The sequence below is a fragment of the Centropristis striata genome, chromosome 23 (genome assembly GCF_030273125.1).
Source record: "Centropristis striata isolate RG_2023a ecotype Rhode Island chromosome 23, C.striata_1.0, whole genome shotgun sequence".
In the NCBI taxonomy this organism is placed as follows: domain Eukaryota; kingdom Metazoa; phylum Chordata; class Actinopteri; order Perciformes; family Serranidae; genus Centropristis; species Centropristis striata.
Genome location: NC_081539.1, coordinates 6,175,201 through 6,196,676, shown reverse-complemented (window position 1 = coordinate 6,196,676; position 21,476 = coordinate 6,175,201). Strand labels below are relative to the sequence as shown.

The 21,476-nt window shown below is 39.6% G+C and overlaps 1 protein-coding gene across 1 annotated transcript in view; it reads right to left on the bottom strand.

The window, feature by feature from the left end:
* The window catches only part of LOC131961727 (disco-interacting protein 2 homolog C-like), a 76,629-nt gene extending 55,247 nt beyond the window's left edge, over nt 1–21,382 (bottom strand). Inside the window, exons 1-4 of the mRNA XM_059326581.1 lie at nt 21,079–21,382; nt 3,407–3,478; nt 2,748–2,852; nt 819–944 (exon numbers count right to left, since the gene is read on the bottom strand). Of these exons, the coding sequence (XP_059182564.1) occupies nt 819–944; nt 2,748–2,852; nt 3,407–3,478; nt 21,079–21,157 (382 nt within the window). The 5' untranslated portion in view covers nt 21,158–21,382. The remainder of the gene's footprint in view (nt 1–818; nt 945–2,747; nt 2,853–3,406; nt 3,479–21,078) is intronic.
* Nucleotides 21,383–21,476: the final 94 nt, after the last annotated feature.

Here is a 21,476-nt window from a genome sequence, read left to right as displayed (position 1 = left end):
CCTATTCTATTGCAAAATGGTATTCATTCTAGTACAATAGTTCTATTTTTTCTTGTGCAAAAATTAGATTAATTCTTGTGCATAAATCTGATATATTCTAGTGCACTTAATTATTTTTATTCTAGTGCAATTATGACATTTATTCTAGTGAAAATGACATTCTAGTGCAATATTTATATTTATTGTAGTGTAAAAATTACATTAATTCGTATGCACTACTTATATTTGTTCCAGTGCAACAAATACTCCTATTCTTTTACAAAGTTATATATAGTTTATTGTAGTACAATTATTGTTTTTTTTCTTGTGCAAAAATTAGATTAATTCTTGTGCACAAATTATATATATTCCAGTGCACTTAATTGTATTTATTCTAGTGCATTAATTCTATTTATTTTAGTGTAAAAATTACAATAATTCTTGTGCACTAATTACTTTTGTTATAGTGCAAAATCATGTTAATTAAAATTATATTATTTTAGCGTAAAAAAACGAATTAATCCTTGTGCACTACTTATATTTTTTCTAGAGCAATACATACTGTTATTCTATTGCAAAATCATGTTAATTCTAGTGCAAAAAATATATTGCTGACTATGGATAAGTACCTCATAGAACCCCACTTTTAAAAAATTCCCCTCTGTCTCTTTAATGCTGCTAATCTGAGAATTTAAATGTATTCTAACTGGACTCATCAGCACGTCATATTACATATATAATCTTCTTCTGTAAACGTGACTCTTTAACTATCTGAGTTTTTAAACTGAGCTGACTCAGGGAGAAGGTGTGTGTGTGTGTTTTTGTTTGCGTCTCGTCACCTGGAGGCGTGTAAGCATCCATGGAGGTCTGCACCACCAGAGAACGTCTTTTGGAAGGCATCGGCACCGCCACCTTCCTCTCCACGTGTCGCGCCAGCACGGCCTGCACCGCCTCGGTGTGAACGTCTGAGAGGAAAACACAAGATTCATTCACACAAACGGCAGAGAAGAGATCACAAATTTACTCAATGTGTGTGTGTGTGTGTTTATATCTGGACTCTTTAAATGAATCATCAGACTGGGTTTTAGTTTATTTAGCGCCACATACTGAAGCTATCGAAGTGGTTATCAATAACATGTGTAAAATATCAATAAAACAAACTATGAATTGAAATAAATTGCAAGAATTTACCATTTTAAGCAAACTACTGTATGCGTTACTACTCTAAGTTGAATTTCAGCTCGGATAACTGGCTCCTAAATAGCAATGCAATTTTTTTTCTTCTTTTTACATTTCTAATCTAGTGACTGGATCATAGTTTGTTGACTTAAATTGAGTTGTAAATATACACCAATGCAGTATTATATAACATGCAATAGCAGGAGTAATACAGTAAGGCTTGAAATCAATTTTAAAGCACATAAGCCCATTAGAGAGCACAAGTTATTTGGCACAGATATAAATATATATATAAAAGTACTAGCCTCAAAGCAGTGCAACCTGTGGAGGAAACATTTTAGTGCAATAACTACATTGATACTAGTGAAATTAACATGTATGCGAGAGCAATAATTACAAGCATTTAAGTGCAATAAAAACATCTATTTTTGTGCAATGAATACAATGATACTAATTAAATAATTACATGTATTCGAGTGCATTTATGACTCTTATTCTAGGGCAAAATTAGATTAATTCTCGTGCAATAATTACATTTATTGCAGCACACTAAAAACTATTTTTATAGTGTAAAATTAGATTATTTTACTTATTATTCTAGAAGCGGTGTTGTCGGCTGTGGGTGCTTGTTTGCAGGAGTTGTTTTGTTTTCTATCTTTTTATTGCACTGATCAGGAGCAGCACTCTTAATATTGTCTGCAGAATGACAATAAAGGCTTTCTATTCTATTCTACTCTATTCAATAACAGAGGATTCTCAGGAGATTTAAAATGAAGGTCAGTTAATAGAACTTATTCCTTCATATTTCTCCTGCTGTGAAAACACACTTGTCTTTGTCAAGTCAAGGAGAATAACCCTGATTTATAACAATTTTAACAGAAACAAAAAACCTGCATAGCACACTGCAAAAATGTTATTTATTCTGGTGCAATAATTATATTTATTCTAGTGAAATCATTATATTAATTTTAGTGTCAAAATTACCTTATTTGTGCAATAAATACTCTTATTCTATTGCAAAATTGTATTTATTCTAGTACAATAATTATATTTTTCTTATGCAAAAATTAGATCAATTGTTGTGCAAAAATTAGATTCATTCTTGTGCACAAATGATATATATTCTAGTGCACTTAATTGTATTTATTCTAGTACAATAATTATATTTTTTCTTATGCAAAAATTAGATTAATTCTTGTGCAAAAATTGGATTCATTCTTGTGCAAAAATTATATATATTCTAGTGCACTTAATTTTATTTATTCTACTGCATTTAACTATATTTATTTTAATGCAATAATTATTTTTATTCTTGTGCACTAATAATATTGGTTCTAGTGCAATGAATACTCTTATTCTATTGTAAAATGGTATTTTGGAAGTTTGAATGACTTGTTTACCAAGCAGTACGGCTCAAATGGAAAAGTCTCCATCAGTTTTAGATCAAAAGTTTTCCAACTTCATAGAAATGCATGACTAATTTGCTGCAGAAGCAATATAATATTGTGTTTAATTAACTGGGCTGATAGCTACATTAATGAGGCGTTTGACTGCAGCCTGTGGTTGTGATGGCGGCGTGCTCTGCGTACCTGATCGGTAGCGCTCGTCTCTGGTGCCGGAGGTCCGCCGCCGGTGGAAACGGGCAGCAGAGGGCGGGCCGAGTGGGGCCCGATGAGACATGGGCCCCTCCATACCTACAGAGGCAAGCAGGCAAGCAGCCGGACAGACACACACATACACACATATATATAAAACACACACGCACAGACACACACGCACACAGATATGCACACACACGTTTGACAAAAGCAATAAATATAGTGCAAAGAAGGGAAAACAAACATGGAGATGGTTTGAATCGGCAGAAAAATCGTGTTTTTCTGACATCATAAAACAAAATAATTAAAAAGGTAACATAAAATTAAATCATAATAATGTGGGAGTGCTGTGATATTGTTGCTCTGTACTCTCAGCGAGGCCTGTGTGCATGTGTGTGTGTGTGATAGTTGTACGAGGCCTGTGCGTGTGTATGTGTGTGTGTGCAGGGGCCCGGGCCGAGCTCTAGGGAGTCTTAACCTATATTCACTAATGGCGGCGGCTGAAGACTGAATCGATGGAGTAGAGTATCATCGCAACTGTACTTGTCATGAAACCAGATCGATTTCCTCCTAGTGATATGGGAATAATTTATCTGGGGGGCGGAGGAGGGGGGGGCTGTGTGTGGGGAGGTCAGAGGTCGCTAAATTACCTCCAGCATGTGGAACATATGCCCTGATCAGTTTGGCCCTCTTCTTCTCATAACCCTTCTGAGTGATGTCCCCTGTAAACAGATAGAGATAGATAGAGAGTGAGAGAGCCAGCGGCGGCTGTGTGGGCTGCTTTTACTCATTAATGTACTTTATTTTTTTATTAAAGAACATGTTTATGATTACTTCTTTTTTTACTTGGAGGGAAGTGCTGGTTGCCTGTGGGACAAGCACCGTGTAAGCACATCGCCTCAGTTTTAAATCTCATGTCACGCAGCCTCTTCTGTCTCTCCCAGTCTTTTAATGTCTCTGTCTAGACTCTTAATTAAAGTGGCAATCTCGAAGATTTTCATTTAAATAAAATGTCTGTTAAGTCACCATCTATCACCCAATGAGGTAACACAACAGTGATTGAGCTTACGGCCCGTCTGATGGAAAGTACTGCGGTGTTTTTTATGTTTGCAATATTACCAGCCGGCCATTTGACATTTCCGGCGGACAAGCTGTATTAAGTTACACTTCTTCTGATGCAGCTTCACATTAAAAGCTTTATGATTAGCAAGGAAATTAGGGGTGCCTCAAAATCGAGTTTCAATGAACTAAATCAAAAGAAGGATTTATCCAATTCAAATAATTTCATCTAAGTTTGATAATATGGCAGTTTTATCTGCTAAATGATCTTTTAAAATGATTTTAAAATGTGCGTACCAGTTGTTGCTAATGATCTGATTCAATGTCTAGACATTTTCCATGGTTTTCTTGATAATAACCAAAATCATTATCAAGAAAACCATGTAAAATGTCTAGATATCAGCTCTTAAATTAAACTCTTATGAGCTATTTTTGTTGTTGTTATCATTATATTTGTCAAAACAAATGTACCTTAAGTTGTACCAGGCATTAAAATGAACAGGAAATTAGAGAAAACAAGGGTTGTCTAATATTATTTTCCATGACTGTATTTATCAATCAAGACTTGATTGTCTAACAATGGATTACTTGTTAGAGCAAAAATAAAAAAGTCAATAATTGAAAATATGCTCCAATGTGTCCTGAAAATGAAAATGATAAATTGTGTATTTGGAGGATTGTGACACCCCTAAAGGACATGTGTTTGTCAGGGAGCTTGACACTGACTGCAATCATCAAAAATTAATTTACAAAAAGGTAATTTTCTGCATTTCTGCATAATGGATCAGTCTGAAATAGTGCAGAGAGTAATGGGAGAGGAAGGAGCCACAGTGGAGCTGCAGGCGACACGCTGCACACCTCAAACTTCTCACCGAGGTAACAACTACTTCCACTCTTGCTGTTCAAAGCATAAAATTAGATCCTGATGGAAAAAAGAACAATTACTGCCTGACTTTTTTTATTAAAATGACAATAATTTGTTTTTGCTGCCCACAGTAGTCTGGGACTGTAGTATTAAACCTCATTTGCTGTAAAAACCAGTAAACTAGCAGAGAAATCTTAAGGATTGCCACTTTAAAGATAAAAAATGAGAAACAGAAATAAAACAACAGAAATAAGTAATGTGATGAGTAAAGATGGAAATGAAGACAGAAAGAAAAAAGGGATGATGTAGATTGTTCAGTTTGAGGGATTTGTCGCCGGACATATTCGCAGATATTTTCCTTATTGACAGTGTTGACCTGTTGTGTAAATGTGTTTGGGTTATTTGTGGTTAGATTCGAACAACAGCAGCCAGCAAATCAGCATATCACATTTCCACCAATCAGAGGCTGTTCCTCACTTTTCCACCAATCAGAGGCTGTTCCTCACTTTTCCACCAATCAGAGGCTGTTCCACCAATCAGAGGCTGTTCCTCACTTTTCCACTAATCAGAGGCTGTTCCACCAATCAGAGGCTGTTCCTCACTTTTCCACCAATCAGAGGCTGTTCCTCACTTTTCCACTAATCAAAAGCTGTTCCTCACTTTTCCACCAATCAGAGGCTGTTCCTCACTTTTCCACCAATCAGAGGCTGTTCCTCACTTTTCCACCAAATCAGAAGCTGTTCCTCACTTTTCCACTAATCAGAAGCTGTTCCTCACTTTTCCACTAATCAGAGGCTGTTCCTCATTTTTCCACCAATCAGAAGCTGTTCCTCACTTTTTGACCAATCAGAGGCTGTTGCTCACTTTTCCACCAATCAGAGGTGTTCATGACTTTTCTACCATTTGGAGTTTGTTTTTTTTAACAATTCCAGCAACCACTTTGGTGCAAACTAATCTTTGAAATCTGTTGATTAAATGTGTGATGGTGAACGCCTTTGTTCATCTGCTTTGCTATCCAAACAAAAACACTCATCCTGTGTCCCCCGATGAGTTTATTAACCACAAACTGAGTGGAAACAAAAGGTTTTCACCAATCATAAAGTGAAACTAGAAAGGCACAGACCTCCACCAAGGCATGCTAAATCTAACAATGTTAAGATTCCAATTCCAGAAAAGAGTTTGCATGAATTTTCCCATTTGGGAACTCCTTTTCACGATTATTCCGACACCACATGAATGCAACACAAATGCCCTCTTGCAAAAAAGTGAAAATAATGTGATGTAATGTTTTTGTCCATGATTCAGATCCACTACAAAATGTATGAGAGATAAATATTATATTTATATTGTTACTTTGCATAAACTGCACAATGAACCAGAGGAATCACACCATCAGCAGAGGTTTTATATGAAGATATGAGTTTCAGTGGACTCAGCAGAGACTCAGCAGAGACATTACCACCTGTCAATCACAGCACCCCGGGGCCCTCACAGCGGGGCTAATAGGAGCTAATACCTCCTTGTTTGTCCCTATTAACTGCTGTTAGACTGCCCCGCGCCAGTTTTCTAATTATCGATTCTTATTTGATTGCGACAGAGAGGTTTAACTCGCCAGCAACAGGGAACCAAGTCAAACACAACAGTGAGAGAAACCCAGTAAAAGAGGAGCGGGTACATGAACATGGTGGTGAGATAATACGCTTTAGACAAGACAGCTGACAGATGTGCATTTTATCACACCATGACAAATATCATTCTTATCTAAATACGTGAAAAGTAACAACAGTTCCACTTGTTCCCTGTAACTGCAGACACATCCATCACATCATCCATATCTGGAACTAAAGAAAAACATATTCACAAGCAAAAAACATCTGCCACGTGGCGAGAAAGACGCTCACTTCTCTCCAACATCCATCACCTTTCTCCAAACATCTTGAATCACCAGTTTTATTTGTTGTTGCTTGCGTTCTGCTTTATTTGAAGCTGTTGTTTCGTCTGAAATAAGTGAAATTATCACACCTGAGTGGTGACTCCATTTGCCAAAAGATGAACTCAGCTGTTTGCACACAGATTTTGTTTTTTGGTGCATGGCTCCGGGGCACAGCTGCAGCTGTGCATCTACACAAATATTGACGACAGTGACTTACTGCTACTGCAACATCCAAAACTGGAAAAAAAAAGAGGCATTTCTTAGAGAGACAAACATCCTTTTGGTCGGACTCACAATCAAAATCTAAATATTCCTGGAATGCAAATCAAGTTCATACACTCTGATCTGCAAAGAACAGTGATGGAAAATTTGTGAATTAACAAACAAAATCCAGGAGGACGCAGGTCTGCTGCAGAGCCGCGTGCTGATTGTGAAGCGGGAGTGTCTTTATGGAGAGAGAGGAGTGGAGAAAATGTGGCTGAAAATCAGAGAGACGGACAGAAAAGCAGTGTCATATATCCCTGTTTTCATGACCCATAGATTGATAGATATAGATAAATAGATAGGCAGATAGATAGATAAATAAATAGAAAGTTAGACATATAAATAGATCGACAGATAGAGAGAGAGAACGACGAGTGTGCATTTCACAATCGGACCGTGGAGAATGGCCAGAACATCTGGGTCCAATCTGCTCATCTGTGCTGATCTATGACTGTGTATTGTGTGTATGAGTGTGTATTGTGTGGATAAGTGTGTATTGTGCGTACGCTGTGAGTATGAGTGTGTTATATCTGAGTGAGGCCTTTTCTCAGATCAACCGCAGCATAACAACATTCCTGCTTCTTCTCTCTCTCTCTCTCTCTCTCACACACACACACACACACACACACACACACACACGGGTCCGTGGGGAGACGCCATCTTCCACTCACAGCGCAGCAGAGCAGGGAGGGTGTTTCCTAGCAACGGTTCTCCTGGAGAAAAAAAAAAAGGCCTGAGACGGCCATCTTGGATTTGGAGCATCAGATGTGGGGTAATGATACCTGCCAGGGTGTGTGTGCATTTGTGTGTGAGTGTGTGTGTGTGTGTGTGTGTGTGTGTGTCATACCAGTCTGTATTGGCAGCCTAATTACTGTGCTCCCTCTCCTGCCTGCTCTCTGACACGCGGCTGTTTTAATGGCACACAGCTGAGGGAGAATCGATAGCGGCCGACTGCAGATTGGAGTTTTTTCTGCTCCTGAGCTTGTGCAGCCAAAAGGTTTGAGCTTTGAGAAAAAACTCTCTGAAAACTCATTTTGGTGTGATGTCATCTGTAGTGAACACAAGATTTTTTAAAATGTCTAACTATGCAGTGGAGCTGTCGGAGCTAGCATGCAGTCCAAACTGCATTTTTTTCAATTTTTGGGGGGGAAACAAATAAGCCATTTCAGAGAGAAGCCCACAGAGGGGTCAAATATGCAATTCTGTGTCCCCCGAGGAGTTTACTAACCACAAACTAAGTGGAAACAAAATGTTTTCACCAATCATAAAGTGAAACTAAAAAGGTGCAGACCTCCACCAAGGCATGCCCAATCCCGCAATGTTAATATTCCAATTTGAGTTGGATGTTGCATGAATTTTCGCATTTGGGAACACTTTTTATTTGGAAACGGAAATGCCCTCTCGCAAAAAAGTGGAAATAATGTAATGTAATGTATCTGTCCATGATTCAGATCCACTCCAAAATGTATGAGAGATAAATATAATATTCATATTGTTACTTTACAATAAGGAATTTCAGAGAGAAGCACACAGAGGGGCCTAATATGCATTTGACGGTCTCTCTCTTCAATCTGCATATAGATAGCATGACTTTACACTGTCAAATTTCATGCAATACATATGCTAAAGTCCAATTTTGCGTGCACAGGAGCGTTTCCGGAAACAGCGACCTGACTGGCTGCAGGAGATCGACACGTCATTATGCATAAACTTAACGATCGGCGTGTGGAAAGGTTGATTGTTTTACTTCTACTACTTCTTGCGCGGTTACGCCAAAAGTTCCTGGTTAGGCATTATAGAAGATAGTTTAAAGAGTAAATAAATGCATGTAAATGTCAGAAGAGAAGTAGTTATGAGGACTACTGGAAGACATAGCTACGTAAAAACATGGACACCATTCTGCCGGATTACATTCAGTAGCTAGTATAGCATATAAGTGCTAGTTAATTATGTTCTGCACTCTGCTGATGTTAGCTCCACGTTTACATATATCTCCTTCCAACCTCTGCAGGTGACAAGTATCACTAGTTTAGTGCCACTGACACATTTAAAGCCTGGAAACCAGTCGAGTCTGCTGAGCTCATGTTTGATTGGCTGGGGCAGACGTGTTAATGGCTCACAGGCTAATCACAAGCGATTATCTCTGATGAGGCGGGTTTGACGGGAAGACTGACGTCCAGCACAACTCACATCAAACTGTCCAACTAGGCAACGCTGATCAAATATGAATCAAGATTCTGTTTCTGTGTTGCACATTTCTCACCTCAAAAGCTTTCAGAAACACATATTCTGCTCTGTGATCACATCAACTTTTTGAGTTTGACAAATTGGAGATTCCAGACTAATTTGCAATGGTGATGCCAGGCTATATTATTTATACTGTATGTGAAGATATTTGTTATAAAACTCCTGAAGCTGGAACTTGTAATTTCTTAAGCATTCTGGCTGAAATTTTAACAAAATATATTATCTGTCAATCGATTGATAAAACTATTAGTCATCCCACATCATATTTCTTCTGTTCTGAACAGATGTGAAGAGAAATTGTAAAAAGAGCACCAGATACTGCTGCAGAGTGGACGAAATATAAGTTATTATTTTGGCTGCAGGCGTTCTGATGTCTGCTCGGACTGGTCATCTTGTTTACGTTTTCTCATCTGGTTTGAATCATAAATGACCCAAATGTTGGGGTTTTTTTGCAGACTTTGGTCTTTTGTTAAATAAAAACCAAAGATTCAATCAAACTATCTCGCTCACCGTACATGCTCCAATCGGTCAAACTTTTCAACTGGAATCAACAACTGAATTTGTTTGTTAATATAGTGTTTATTTTCGGACACATCAAAATTTGTGGCAAAAAGAAAAACACACAAAATAGGACCAAAATTTGCATCATAATGCAGACATTAGCAACATTGGCAAAAGTAGCTATTTAATTAGGCCTGTAACGGCCAATGCTGCCACTACTACTGTATTAAAAAAACAAAAAACAAATGTTGAGGCATAAACTATCGATCTATCCGTCCATTTTTCTGTTCCCTCCTAATTCTCCTCTGATGTCTTTTTCCTCAACATCCAGCTTTTGTTTGATCTTTCTCTCTCTCTCTTTCTTATCACATCATCATAAACAGCCAGTCCACCCACAAAGCCGCCATGGTAACCAAATCTACTTCCAGCAGGCACTCACACACACACACACACACACACACACACACACACACACACACACACACACACACACACAGAGGACTGAAGTATGCGTCATGCGTTGGGACCTTGGGCTGTCACCACACTCACATGCAGGGACCCGTGTGGACCGCAGAGCGTCCACTAGATCCACAACGCATGTGTCCACAGCAGAGCCAGGGGCCACACACACACACACACACACACACACACACACACACACACACACACACACAGTTGCAGTGGCAGCCAAGTGTCACGTCCACAGCGGCAGTGGGTTAAGATGCCACCAGAGGAAATACATTACTACGTCACAAACAGCTGATTATCTTCACTATCAATTATTATCTTATCTACTTTTTCAATTAATCTAGTCATTAGGGCTGCAGCCAAACAATTACTTTCATTAATTGATTAATTTGTTAATTACTTTCTCTCTAATTAATCAATTATCCCAATTCCTCAGAGTCCAAGGTGACTTCCTTCAAACGCCTTAATTTGTCCAGAACCCCAAAATATTCATTTTACAATATAAAATAAAAAAATATGAACATTTTATATTTATGTATTTTATTATTATTATTTATGTGGTTGGTTACTATTCTTTTTTAAAATTCAATATTTCTTTATATTTTACTTTTTACTTTTATTTATTTAGCTTGTAATTTTTTATTGTTTTATTTTCAGTTTTTTGTTTTTGTTTTTTGTAACCACTTAGTATTGAAAAAATATATATATTTTTAAAAAGTAGAAAAAATAAGAACATTTTAAAAAACTAAAAAAACACAAATATTTGTCTCTCTGCATAAATTAAGGTTAATCAACTATCAAAATTATTGATTATTTTTTCCAGAAAACAGACTCACAAATATCAAATATAAACTACTAAATGTAAAAAAAAAATCTGTTATTGCAGCCTAAAATTGTGTTTTTTAGTTCCATACTTGCACATAAAAATAATGCATTTACAACAGATAAAAGAAATAATTTGCTAAATAATTAATAAAAAAAGTATTTTTCAGCTCATGTGTTGCTTCTTGTGTCGTTTTTCTGAATGTTATGTCAGTAAAATGAGCAGTTAAATGTCATTAGAGTGAGGTCTGATAAGTTGTGATGCGTATTATTTGTCATTATTTTTGACACTTTATAGAGTAAACCGTTAATCAGTCAGTCAGTACTGACAATAATCCCAACACGCCGCCTGCTCTTTGCTTTGTGAGGCGATCGTTTGGCGTTTACACTCAATAAATGACACTAACTGTTCGTCAATTATCAAAATTAGTCGCAATCTTCAGTTGAACAGCGAGTCCATTCAGTGTTTAGTGACACCTCTCTGCTCGTCGCTCCCACTCCACACTTCGGTCTGATTAAAAGGTTTCACTGTCAAATTCAAACGGAAAAAAACAAACACATATTCAGGATTCCTGGTGTCACTTTGTTTTTCATTTTTGAGATGAAAATGCCAAACATTTCTTGCATTCTTTCTCCATTTCTGTTTTATAAATTGAATATATTTTGCTTTGGGATGGTTGGTTGAGACATTTGTAGACATCTCGTTAGGCTCCAGAATACTGATTTTACACATTTTATAGACAAAAATGGTAAATGAATGAATGAAAACAGGTATACCTAATGAAAATAGTCGTTATTTGTAGTGAATGTGAGTCTGTTGAACATCTGAGCAGGACGGGATTAAAATTAGCTCTGCTTACTTTTACATTTTCTTTAACAGCTTTACTTGGCCCACACATTTCTGGCTTTCGAAACTCTCTGACTACAGTTTATTAATCACATTTTATTGTTCCAAATCAGCATCAGGTTTTACTGCCAAGAAGGTTTTCACATAGAAGGAAATCTCCCTGGTGCATAACTATAAATACGCTAAGAGAGAGAATGAGTACTGCAAATGTCAAGAAACCTAAATATAGAAAACATATATTTACAGCACAAATATGAAAAATATTCGAGAAAGGTAAAATGAGTAGTAGTGGAGTGTTTGTTCTGATGATAAAAGATCTGATGCTCTACTTCCATTGCCAACTTACAGTCAGTACAACATGTTATTTAACACTACTGGAAGAAAAGTGATTATTGTTTTTCCCCAATGATTAATTTATAGTAGAAATCTGCGACTCATTTTGTTTGGTGGACTTTCTCCCACTTCTTTTTAATCATAAGCTGAATAAAAGAAGTGGAAACAGTCACTGCTCTGAAGCCTTGAGTTTGGCATTTTTCTTACTTTTGGTGCTAGAAGTGACCTTTTACCAGCAACCTGACTCCAAAGTTGCTCCAAAAAAAGTTAGATTCTATAATTTGATGAAACCCACAACAAGTTCAAGGCTACATACCACCATGGCATGGGTACACATTGCTACAGCTCAATCATAAGGCAGCCCCGCCCTAAAGCTTACCCTGCATTATCATCTATTTTACTCTAAATGGGACGATAATTTACAAAATGAACATCATGTGGCATTGAAAGAGACTTGAAACTAACAATTGAGACCATAAACCTATTAGAAAAATGTTAAATGAGCTAATAAATCATATGAGAAGTAGAGTCATTTTCTTAAAGACTTCTTTCTGCAGCCAGTGGAGTCGCCCCCTGCTGGCTATTAGAAAGAACGCAGCTCTTTTGCACTAGCTTCACTTTTCAAACTTGGACGCTACAGTATATATATTACATTTACAAACTACAACCACCAGTCCTACGCCTCACCTTCATTCAACAGAAATGATTATTGAGGAGCCCTGGTGACGCTCTGTTTTAATTTTTAACCGACTGTTACCAAAGTTATGTAAAATCATGATACAGATTTTTCAGTCAATCACAAAAAGCCTCTGATGTTCTTCTTCTTATGTGAGCAGTCACATTATACAACACACCCACAGACCAGCCCACAGCTGAGTCCTGCTCATTGTAGTCAGATGAAGCTCTACAGGCGTCCGATGGAGACAGACGTCATCTCCAACAAATGACTGACAGCTGCTCTATTTTCATAACAGACTGACGCTGCGGCGCTCGCTGAGCTGTCACTGGTTCGCTTCCAGCTTTAATCCACAAACAAATGGCTCTTTGTTCAGGAACTTGCTCTGTCAAATTTAGCCTAATTTATTGACCAATAGGGCGGGTTTCAAACCTCCATACTCATCCGGTGCTGAGTGGCATGTGCCCAAAGCACAGTGCGTAGAAATCTACCAAAAATGGATTATTATTTTGGCACTTTTATTAATGTGGTTGCCAGAAACTGAAGATATGGTGACCAGTTTTAGTCACCTTTTATTTTGAGTCTTTTAAAATGTGTCACTTATGGAGGTTTGTGTCATTCAGGCTTTACAGTAACATTCATATCACTTTACCTGCCTTCAGACTTCAGACAGAAATTTTCCTTCTCGTTCAGTTTCATCTGCTTATTTGTCAGTTAAATCAATTTGCATATTCACTTGTGATGTTGGCAGACCTAATTAGCTTCACCATTAGACGTGTTTCCATTTCAATCTAAGCGAATATGAAGCAAAATTTTTGATATGTTGCATTAAGGACAATGCAAATTAGTGAGTTTCTATCAACTGGTTTAGAGTGAATAAACAAAGCTGCAGTAGCGTACTTTGGTCAGAAGATGGCAGTGTAATGTATTGCTGTAGGCTAATCAGTAGAAGAAGAAGAAGAAGAAGAAGAAGAGAGAAAACATCAACAAAAAAAGAGGTTGGTAATCGGACAACTTTGGCCACCAACGAGAGAAAATGGAGAGAAGTCTTCAAGAAGACGCCGACAGCAGAAACAGCTTCTTCTTCTTCGTCTTTTGGGAAACAGCTGATCAGTCAGAAATTTCTATCTCCAGTTTAGTGCATGAACAAGGACCTCCTCAAGCAAGCATAGAAACTTTTATGGGCATTTTCCATCAAGCTTTTCTAGCTTAAAATCTTCAAAATGTGCAATTTGTTGTTGGAAACACGACTTCTGTCTCTAGAAACAAACAAATGCTCCAACACACGTTTAAATATCCATATGTATGGATGAATGGAGCCTTCTGTCAGTACTGTGCTGCATGTTTCTGAAAGCTTACAGACACAGATGAATACAACCACAGGACACAATGTGAAAGTTTAAAAATGGCTTCACTTTTTGACAAAATCTCAGTAAAAACATGATGTGTCCTCATGTTGTGGTGTTGGCCTGCTTAATGGCTTCACACACTGTGAAGTCTGCTTGCCTCAGCTTTTGCCTCCAGAGGAACATTACTAAATTAAACCTCTTCAACTGACACCACGTTTGTCGTTTTCAGAAACTTTTGACCCCGAGCTGCGGACTTATTGCTTTTGGCAGTGACCATTACACCGTTTGAAATATTTATTTTGTATGAAAAGAGAGAAAAAATGAGGCGTTCATGTACTGCTGGTTGTTTTCGAATGAATTTCAAATAAATCTGACAACTTCTTTTGTTAAATTACATTCTAAGTTTAGTACAAACAAATGTTGATGGAGGTATAAGTACTCAAACTGGAGCATTAGTATCAAGAGACTTCAGACCAGACTGACCAAAAGGAAAACCAGCTTCATAAAGCACCAGAAAAGTGCTTGATTTGGGGTTCCATAAACCCGTTTTATTAATCATCTAAAAACTCCTCAAAACTTGTTATGATTATTTCTATTAGGAGTGTAATGGTAAACAGAAGTCACAGGTCGGTTCAAGTGTCAGAGACGGACTCAGGTCTCTTGTTGGGGACTGAGGGGACAGTTTGACTGCCGACAACTTTGGTGAACTAGTTTCATTAAAAAAGCTTCTGTATTACACCGAACAAACACTCTCCCAAACTGGAAAACTTAAAAGTTTATGGGTGGAACTCACATTTATGAACTTTGGTCATGTAAAGTCAATCAATCATCATACAGTGACAGTTAAGTACAAATATACCAACAGTAACAGCCATTATTACCTCCATCAAGGAGGCTGTGTTGATGGGCGGTTGCTACATGGGCCAAAAAAAAATCTAAATCACAGGACAGATTCACTAATTATTTTTTACTTTTACAAAGAAACAGAGATAGGGAATGGCTTTGTCACTCTCACAGTTCCCTTCTAGTGTTTTTGATTTGATTAATCATCAATAAAATGTCAGAAATTAAAGTGAAAAAAGCTCTCACACAAGTTCCAGTCCAGTCTTCAGATTTTTTTTCTTGTTTGACAAACAGAACAAAACCAAAAAAAGTTCACTTCACAAGGATAAAAAGAAGATAATTAGTATGTTTAACCATTCTTTGACTGATACATGACTAAAACAATTATATTAACATCAAATTTATTCATTCCTGGTGATGGAGTGATTGTTGGAGTTTTATTTTCCAGACTAAAATCTGTGATGTAGTCACCTTAAGGCCGGGTCAGATGCTGAATTTTAAACATCTACTTAGATATATAAAATAAATCCTCGGATCCGCTGAGCTCTAAACTGCTTATAAAAGCAGCAGAGTGCCACTGAAACAGATCCCTATTGACTCCACTGTGGACATTATCCAGATTCCAGGTAATATTACTGAAAAAACAGCAGCTCATCCAAAAGGAAACTCGCTGGCTGCGGCTTCATTCCACAGCAGCTTTATAATTGTTTCATTCACTGAGCGTAATCAACTAAACTACACAACACAGAATAATTAATCAGATTATTCATGAAGTGAAGATGGTGATTATTTTTGCAGTGTGTGAGGCATTGCAGATAGAGAAAAACAAGGCTACGCTGACCTGAAACGCTCCGCTTCGGGCCACAGATGTTGTTGTACGTTTGCACAAACAGAAACAGCAGCGCTGCATCGTTCATGGCGAAAATATAGAAAAACCTGCATTACTGCATTTTCCCAAATATGCAAAACTTTGGAGGTGAAGCGCTGCAATCACTTTCAGCGACTCTTAATAAATATTCAGCGCAGAGCAAAACAAGAAGCCTTGAAACGACGTGAAATATTTAGCAGAGGATAAAAGAGTGCAGGCAGTTTCACACCTGAGCAGCACTTTGTTGATTAAATATGCATGTGAGGACATTCCCTCCTTCCAAACCGCTTTCTCTTTGTGTCTCCTGGTCAGAGACACCTCACTCACTCACACACACACACACACACACACACAATGCTTCAGCTTGTTTTTGGCAAAACAATTCACAAACCAGATCCGGAAGAGCAGAGACCTCTGCTGAGGCCAACGGTGCGTTCAGGTGCTCCTAAGAAGCTCTTATTCCCCAAGTTGGGAAGTCTTTCTTCCCGCTCCAGTGTGTCCATGAGTTTTAAGTTGTAATGTGGAAACACTGCAGAAGCTACAAAAATGTGCTGCATTTTATGGCTTTGTTGACTTGTTGAATTTCCCCAAATGGAAACTCATTTATTCCAATTATTCCAACACATGAATTCAGCACAAATGACCTATTTCGCAATGATAGCAAAAGTGAAAAATAGCTTGTTTTCCGTGATTCTGATCTGCACCAAAATTTCCCTTGGCCCCTGCTACACCATTCCAGAGATATCATCAGAACCAACACTTTGATACCAAGTCAGTGCTTAAAGTCTGAAAATGTGACGCTTCTCATTTTTTAACACTGCACTGGGTGAAAAAAAGGAGAAGAACAGGAGAGGAGAGAAAGAGATGTCACTGATGTAACCAAGCAGCAACCTCCGAGCCTGAAAAGTGACTTAAACTTGCATTCTCTCTGATTGCCAGCAGGGGGCATCTCTACTGGCAAGTCTTACTGTATGAAAGTCAATGAGAAAATGACTCTACTGAGGTAATAAATCTAGTGAGAAGTAAACATTTTCCTAAAGAGTTTTTGATCTCAATCGTTAGTTTGAAGTATTCTTCAATACAGCATGATGTTTAATTTGTAAATAATGGTCCCATTTAGAGAAAATAGACGATAAAGCAGGGGATGATTTAGGGCGTGGCCACCGTATGGTTGGCAGGTCTGCTACCGAAGCCCACTGTTTGTTTTCTTCTTTATTTCATCAACGTTAACGGTAACATTTTGGTCACTTACAAAACGTCTTGTTCAGTTTTCAGTTGGACTAAAAGACACTCTGTGGAGTCAGCTTTTCAGGAAAAAGTCAAGAAACAACACAAGAATAAGCAACTAGCATTAGCTCATAGCATCATTCCCTCACGATTCATTCTGTGCATGCACTGGTTGCAGAAAACCAATATGGCGACAACCAAAATGATGAACTCAAGGCATCAAAACCAATGGGTTACATGACTGTGATAATATTAACCATATTGTATAGAGTCAGTGGCTGTAACTAGGGTTCTATGAATTCCTCCTGAACACCGAAGACAGGATGATAATCAGACAGATTGAAAGAGAACGAGAGTTACTGTTGTAACTACAGTTCTATGAATCTGGACATTGGGTTTTGGGGGGTTTTTTTATTACCATGGTATCAAATATGGTATTGAGAATCTTGGAATTTCTCTAGCATTGGTAGCGACTAAATTTCAGGTATCGTGATGTCCCAAAACCCTCCCACCAAGTTTCATAATAATTAGGCCAATATTTTTTCAGTACTGCTGCTGACAAACAAACAACACAAGCCTTCAACATGACCTCCTTGGTAGAGCAGAAAACATTCCCCAGGACATTAAACACACCAGGGCCTCACAGCTTCATCATCAAGACTTCAGTGGTGACTTTGAGGTCTACTGGACATCTGAGCACTGAGTTTCTCTCTGCCCTGTCCAGAACCACCAGGACAGTTAAAAAAAAGGCCAAAAACTGCCAGAATTTCCTCCAACAAGTGCATCAACAGCTTCGTTTGTCCCATCTGCAAGTCATTCTGCATAAGAGCGGCAGCTAAATGCTCGGAAACGCTGGAGAACAGCGCCTTAATGCCTAGAGGTCACAGTAATACGGCGGAGATGATGTGATTTAGGCGACACTAAGCGAGGGAGCGGGAGAGAGGCTTATCTGCCAGAGCTCGGCTGATTGCTGACTTTATCTAATAAACAGGTGGAGTGCCGGCTCGTCTCCTCAAAGACGAAGAATAAAAAGTTTCAGCCCATCAAATCTGACAGGAAATTGTTGCCTGAGGTTCATTACTCTGCATTTCAATAACAGAGACGGCTCAGTGTCCTCAAACAGAGCCGATCTGAAAGCAGAGGATTGAAAACTTTGTTAATCTTTGAGAATACTTGTTTTACTTCACTGTCAGAAGTCGTTTGGTTGGAGAAGCTCTGTTTCTGTTGGACCGTGGGAGGTTTCCTCTTATGTATTGATTGTACGAGCGATGAAACGATTAATCACAAGTCATTTATCAAAAACAACAAACGTTCTCTGCTTTCAGCCTCTAAAATCCTTTTCAGATGTGTGAATCTGGTGCTTTTCTCAAATATTTTTTTGTATCAGATTTTCCTAAAATGAATGCCAACATCTTGATCTATACTTTGCATGTTTTCAAGATGTTTTCTAATTGAAGAGAATCATAAATGGGGCAAGAAAGTGATGATTTATTGAGCAAAAGTGCCAACTTTCTCTTCCTCGATTCTCAAAATGTGCAAATTTGCTGTGTACTCTTACTTCTTTTTATTTAACTTAACTCTTCAGGTATTGTAATGTTAAATCATGGGTGTATGTTGCTAATTTGTATTTACTATGTAAAATATTAGCATGGAGTTCAGTATGTCTTATTTCTTGCAGCTTGTTCAGAACGGATATGAAAGAAATATCAGTTAAAACAAGTGCAATTGCACATGCAACAAGCATTTGAGAAGCTGGGATGGCTGATTTTTTTGTATTTTTGCTTAAAAAATGACTTGAAAACGATTAACTGATGAATAAAACTATCATCTGTCAATCTACTAATCAATTAATTGACTAATTGTCTCAGCTCTTAATGTATCACGTTTGTGTTTTTGGAGTGGTTTTCAATCTAAAGGCATCAAATTGAGCTCTGGGAACGTTTCAACATTTGACATTTAAGAGATGAGACGATCAAATGTAAGCGTTTTTCTTTCCCTTAAAATGTTAAGCCTCTCCGAGAAGATATATCACCTACTGCATACCACGCTCTTATTTTGAAATGACCACACACACAAACCAATAGCAGACACATTCAAACACACCTTCTGTTTTCGATGAGCACCAGCAGTGACAGACACACACACACACACACACACACACACACACACACACACACACACACACACACACACACACACACACACACTAACACGTCCATCACACTGTCAGGACGCCTGTCAGGTTTCATCCTGCTGTGATCCACCAATAACCCTGCCAGTCCTACACAAACACACGCACACACACACACACACACACACACCTGAATGTTTGGAGTGTTGCACACTGTCTGACGTTCGGGCGTGACGTTTCCACTTCCTCCCGCCGTTTCCATCATTAATAACATCTGCCAGCAGCAGGTTCTGCTCTGATAAACACTCTCGGCTGGATTAGGAGCTCCAATAGGCCTGCAGCTGCCACAGTTTTACCTCAGCGTGTGTGTGTGTGTGTGTGTGTGTGTGTGTGTGTCACTGCAGTGAGAGAAAATAAAGGCTTTTATAAATGATGAGGCTGATCAGAAGGAAAAGGGACAGTTTGATGTATCGAGGTTTCGGCGGATTTCAAAGACGAGTACTGATGTTTTTCTGGGGGATTAAAGCTGCAGATTCCTCAATGTCTCTACGTATAAATTTGACCCCTTTTCATGCTAAATTATTCACCATTTGCCCCAGAATTAAGCCCCCAAAAACTGCTTCTATTCTCCGTCATCCTGGAGATCCTGAGACTGTATTTTCAGCTGCACATCACTGCAGGTGAGGCAGCTTTCACTGCAGCCCTGACACAAGTGACAGACGAGTAAAGCCCAATGTACATCACCTTCAAGCCGGCAGTATCTTATTTTTGCTGCACAGCAAAGCAACATAATTAACCCGCGTTCGCTGCGACGAATCACAACCACACAAAGCTCCTCGTATAGCACACATGAATCCACGATAAATGGACATTTTGAGGCAACAGGGTGGCTCACATCCAGCATGTATCTAGGCTTCCTCGCTCACAATGTAGGCCTTCCCGAGACTGTATGAATAAAATATGCCATCCCCCCATTATATAAGGCAGAAATGCCATGTTCCTATCCGACATGGGTTATATAGAAATAACAGCGGGGTGGGATTGCTGTGATTGAGATTCAATGGCCCATAGAAAGAGAGTGTTTGTATCTGTGTGTGGAAAGAGAGGAGAGGAAGAGGGGTGAGGATGGGGAGGGGAGAGGAGAGGAAAAGAGGAGAGGAGAGGAGGGAGGGTGAAAAATATTCCCAAGCATCCTCCTCATCCTCAGCTGCTCTGCAGGCCCAAAAACACAGAGGCAGGAGGCTCAGATCGCGGGCATCAAAAGCCACAGTGCCCCTCTGTGCTGCTCTGTCACGCAGCGTTGCATCGCAATGCTATTATTAACCCACACACACACACATGCACACACACACACACGTTTACACACACATGCACACACACAGGTAGGCTGTTGTGTCAACATCTCAAGGTCAAACAGCGGGTTCAGACCCCGAGCGGGCCGACGGGCCGGTCGGGGTTTCTAACCAGCGGAGACAAAGAGCAGAACCCCGCACTGTGTTCCCGCTCTGCCCTCATCCTCTCCCGGCTACACAGAGCTGGGCAGGCCGGTCTCTGGCTCACAAACATCTGGATGGGAGGAGCGGGAGGGGGACCGAGGAGGAGGAGGTGGAGGAGGAGGAGGAGGAGGAGGGGGCCGCAGGAATGAACGGTTAGATTCCGTTAGTAGGTAGGCTCCCGGTGTGGATGGAGGTGATGGTGGTGGTGATGAGATAACGGGAGGAAAGGAAAGAGGAGCAGGAGGAGCAGGAGGAGGGGGGGGGGGAAGGATAGAGGAGCAGGAGCAAGAGGAGGAGGTGGGGAAAGGAAAGAGGAGCAGCAGGAGGAGCAGGAGGAGGTGGGGGGAAAAGAGAATGAGGCTATTTTTCGCCCCGTTTTAACAACCGTCTCACCCTCTGACAGCTCCAGCTCCAGCTCCGCCAGCCGGGCTCGGATCTCCAACGGGATCGGCGACGCCTCACGGTCCGCCATTCGGCTAGAAAACACCTCCCCGGGTTGAACTGCCGCCGCCTCCTCCTCCTCCTCCTCCTCCTCCTCCTGGCTGCTCGGAAAGAGAGAGCTTCTCCTCGCGCGGCGGCCCCTCCTCGAGTCGGCGGAGGCGCGGAAACAACTGCGAGGCGTCGAGGGAGAACAAAGAGGATAAATGCGGGTCTGGTCGTTAGCGGCGGCCCGCCATGGCGCCCTGCTCCGCGGTGAATCGGTGGAGACCCCGGTGCTCGGTCCGTCGGTCGCTCGGCTCTCTAACCGTTGCGGCGGTAGTGATGATGATGATGATGATGATGAGGCTCGC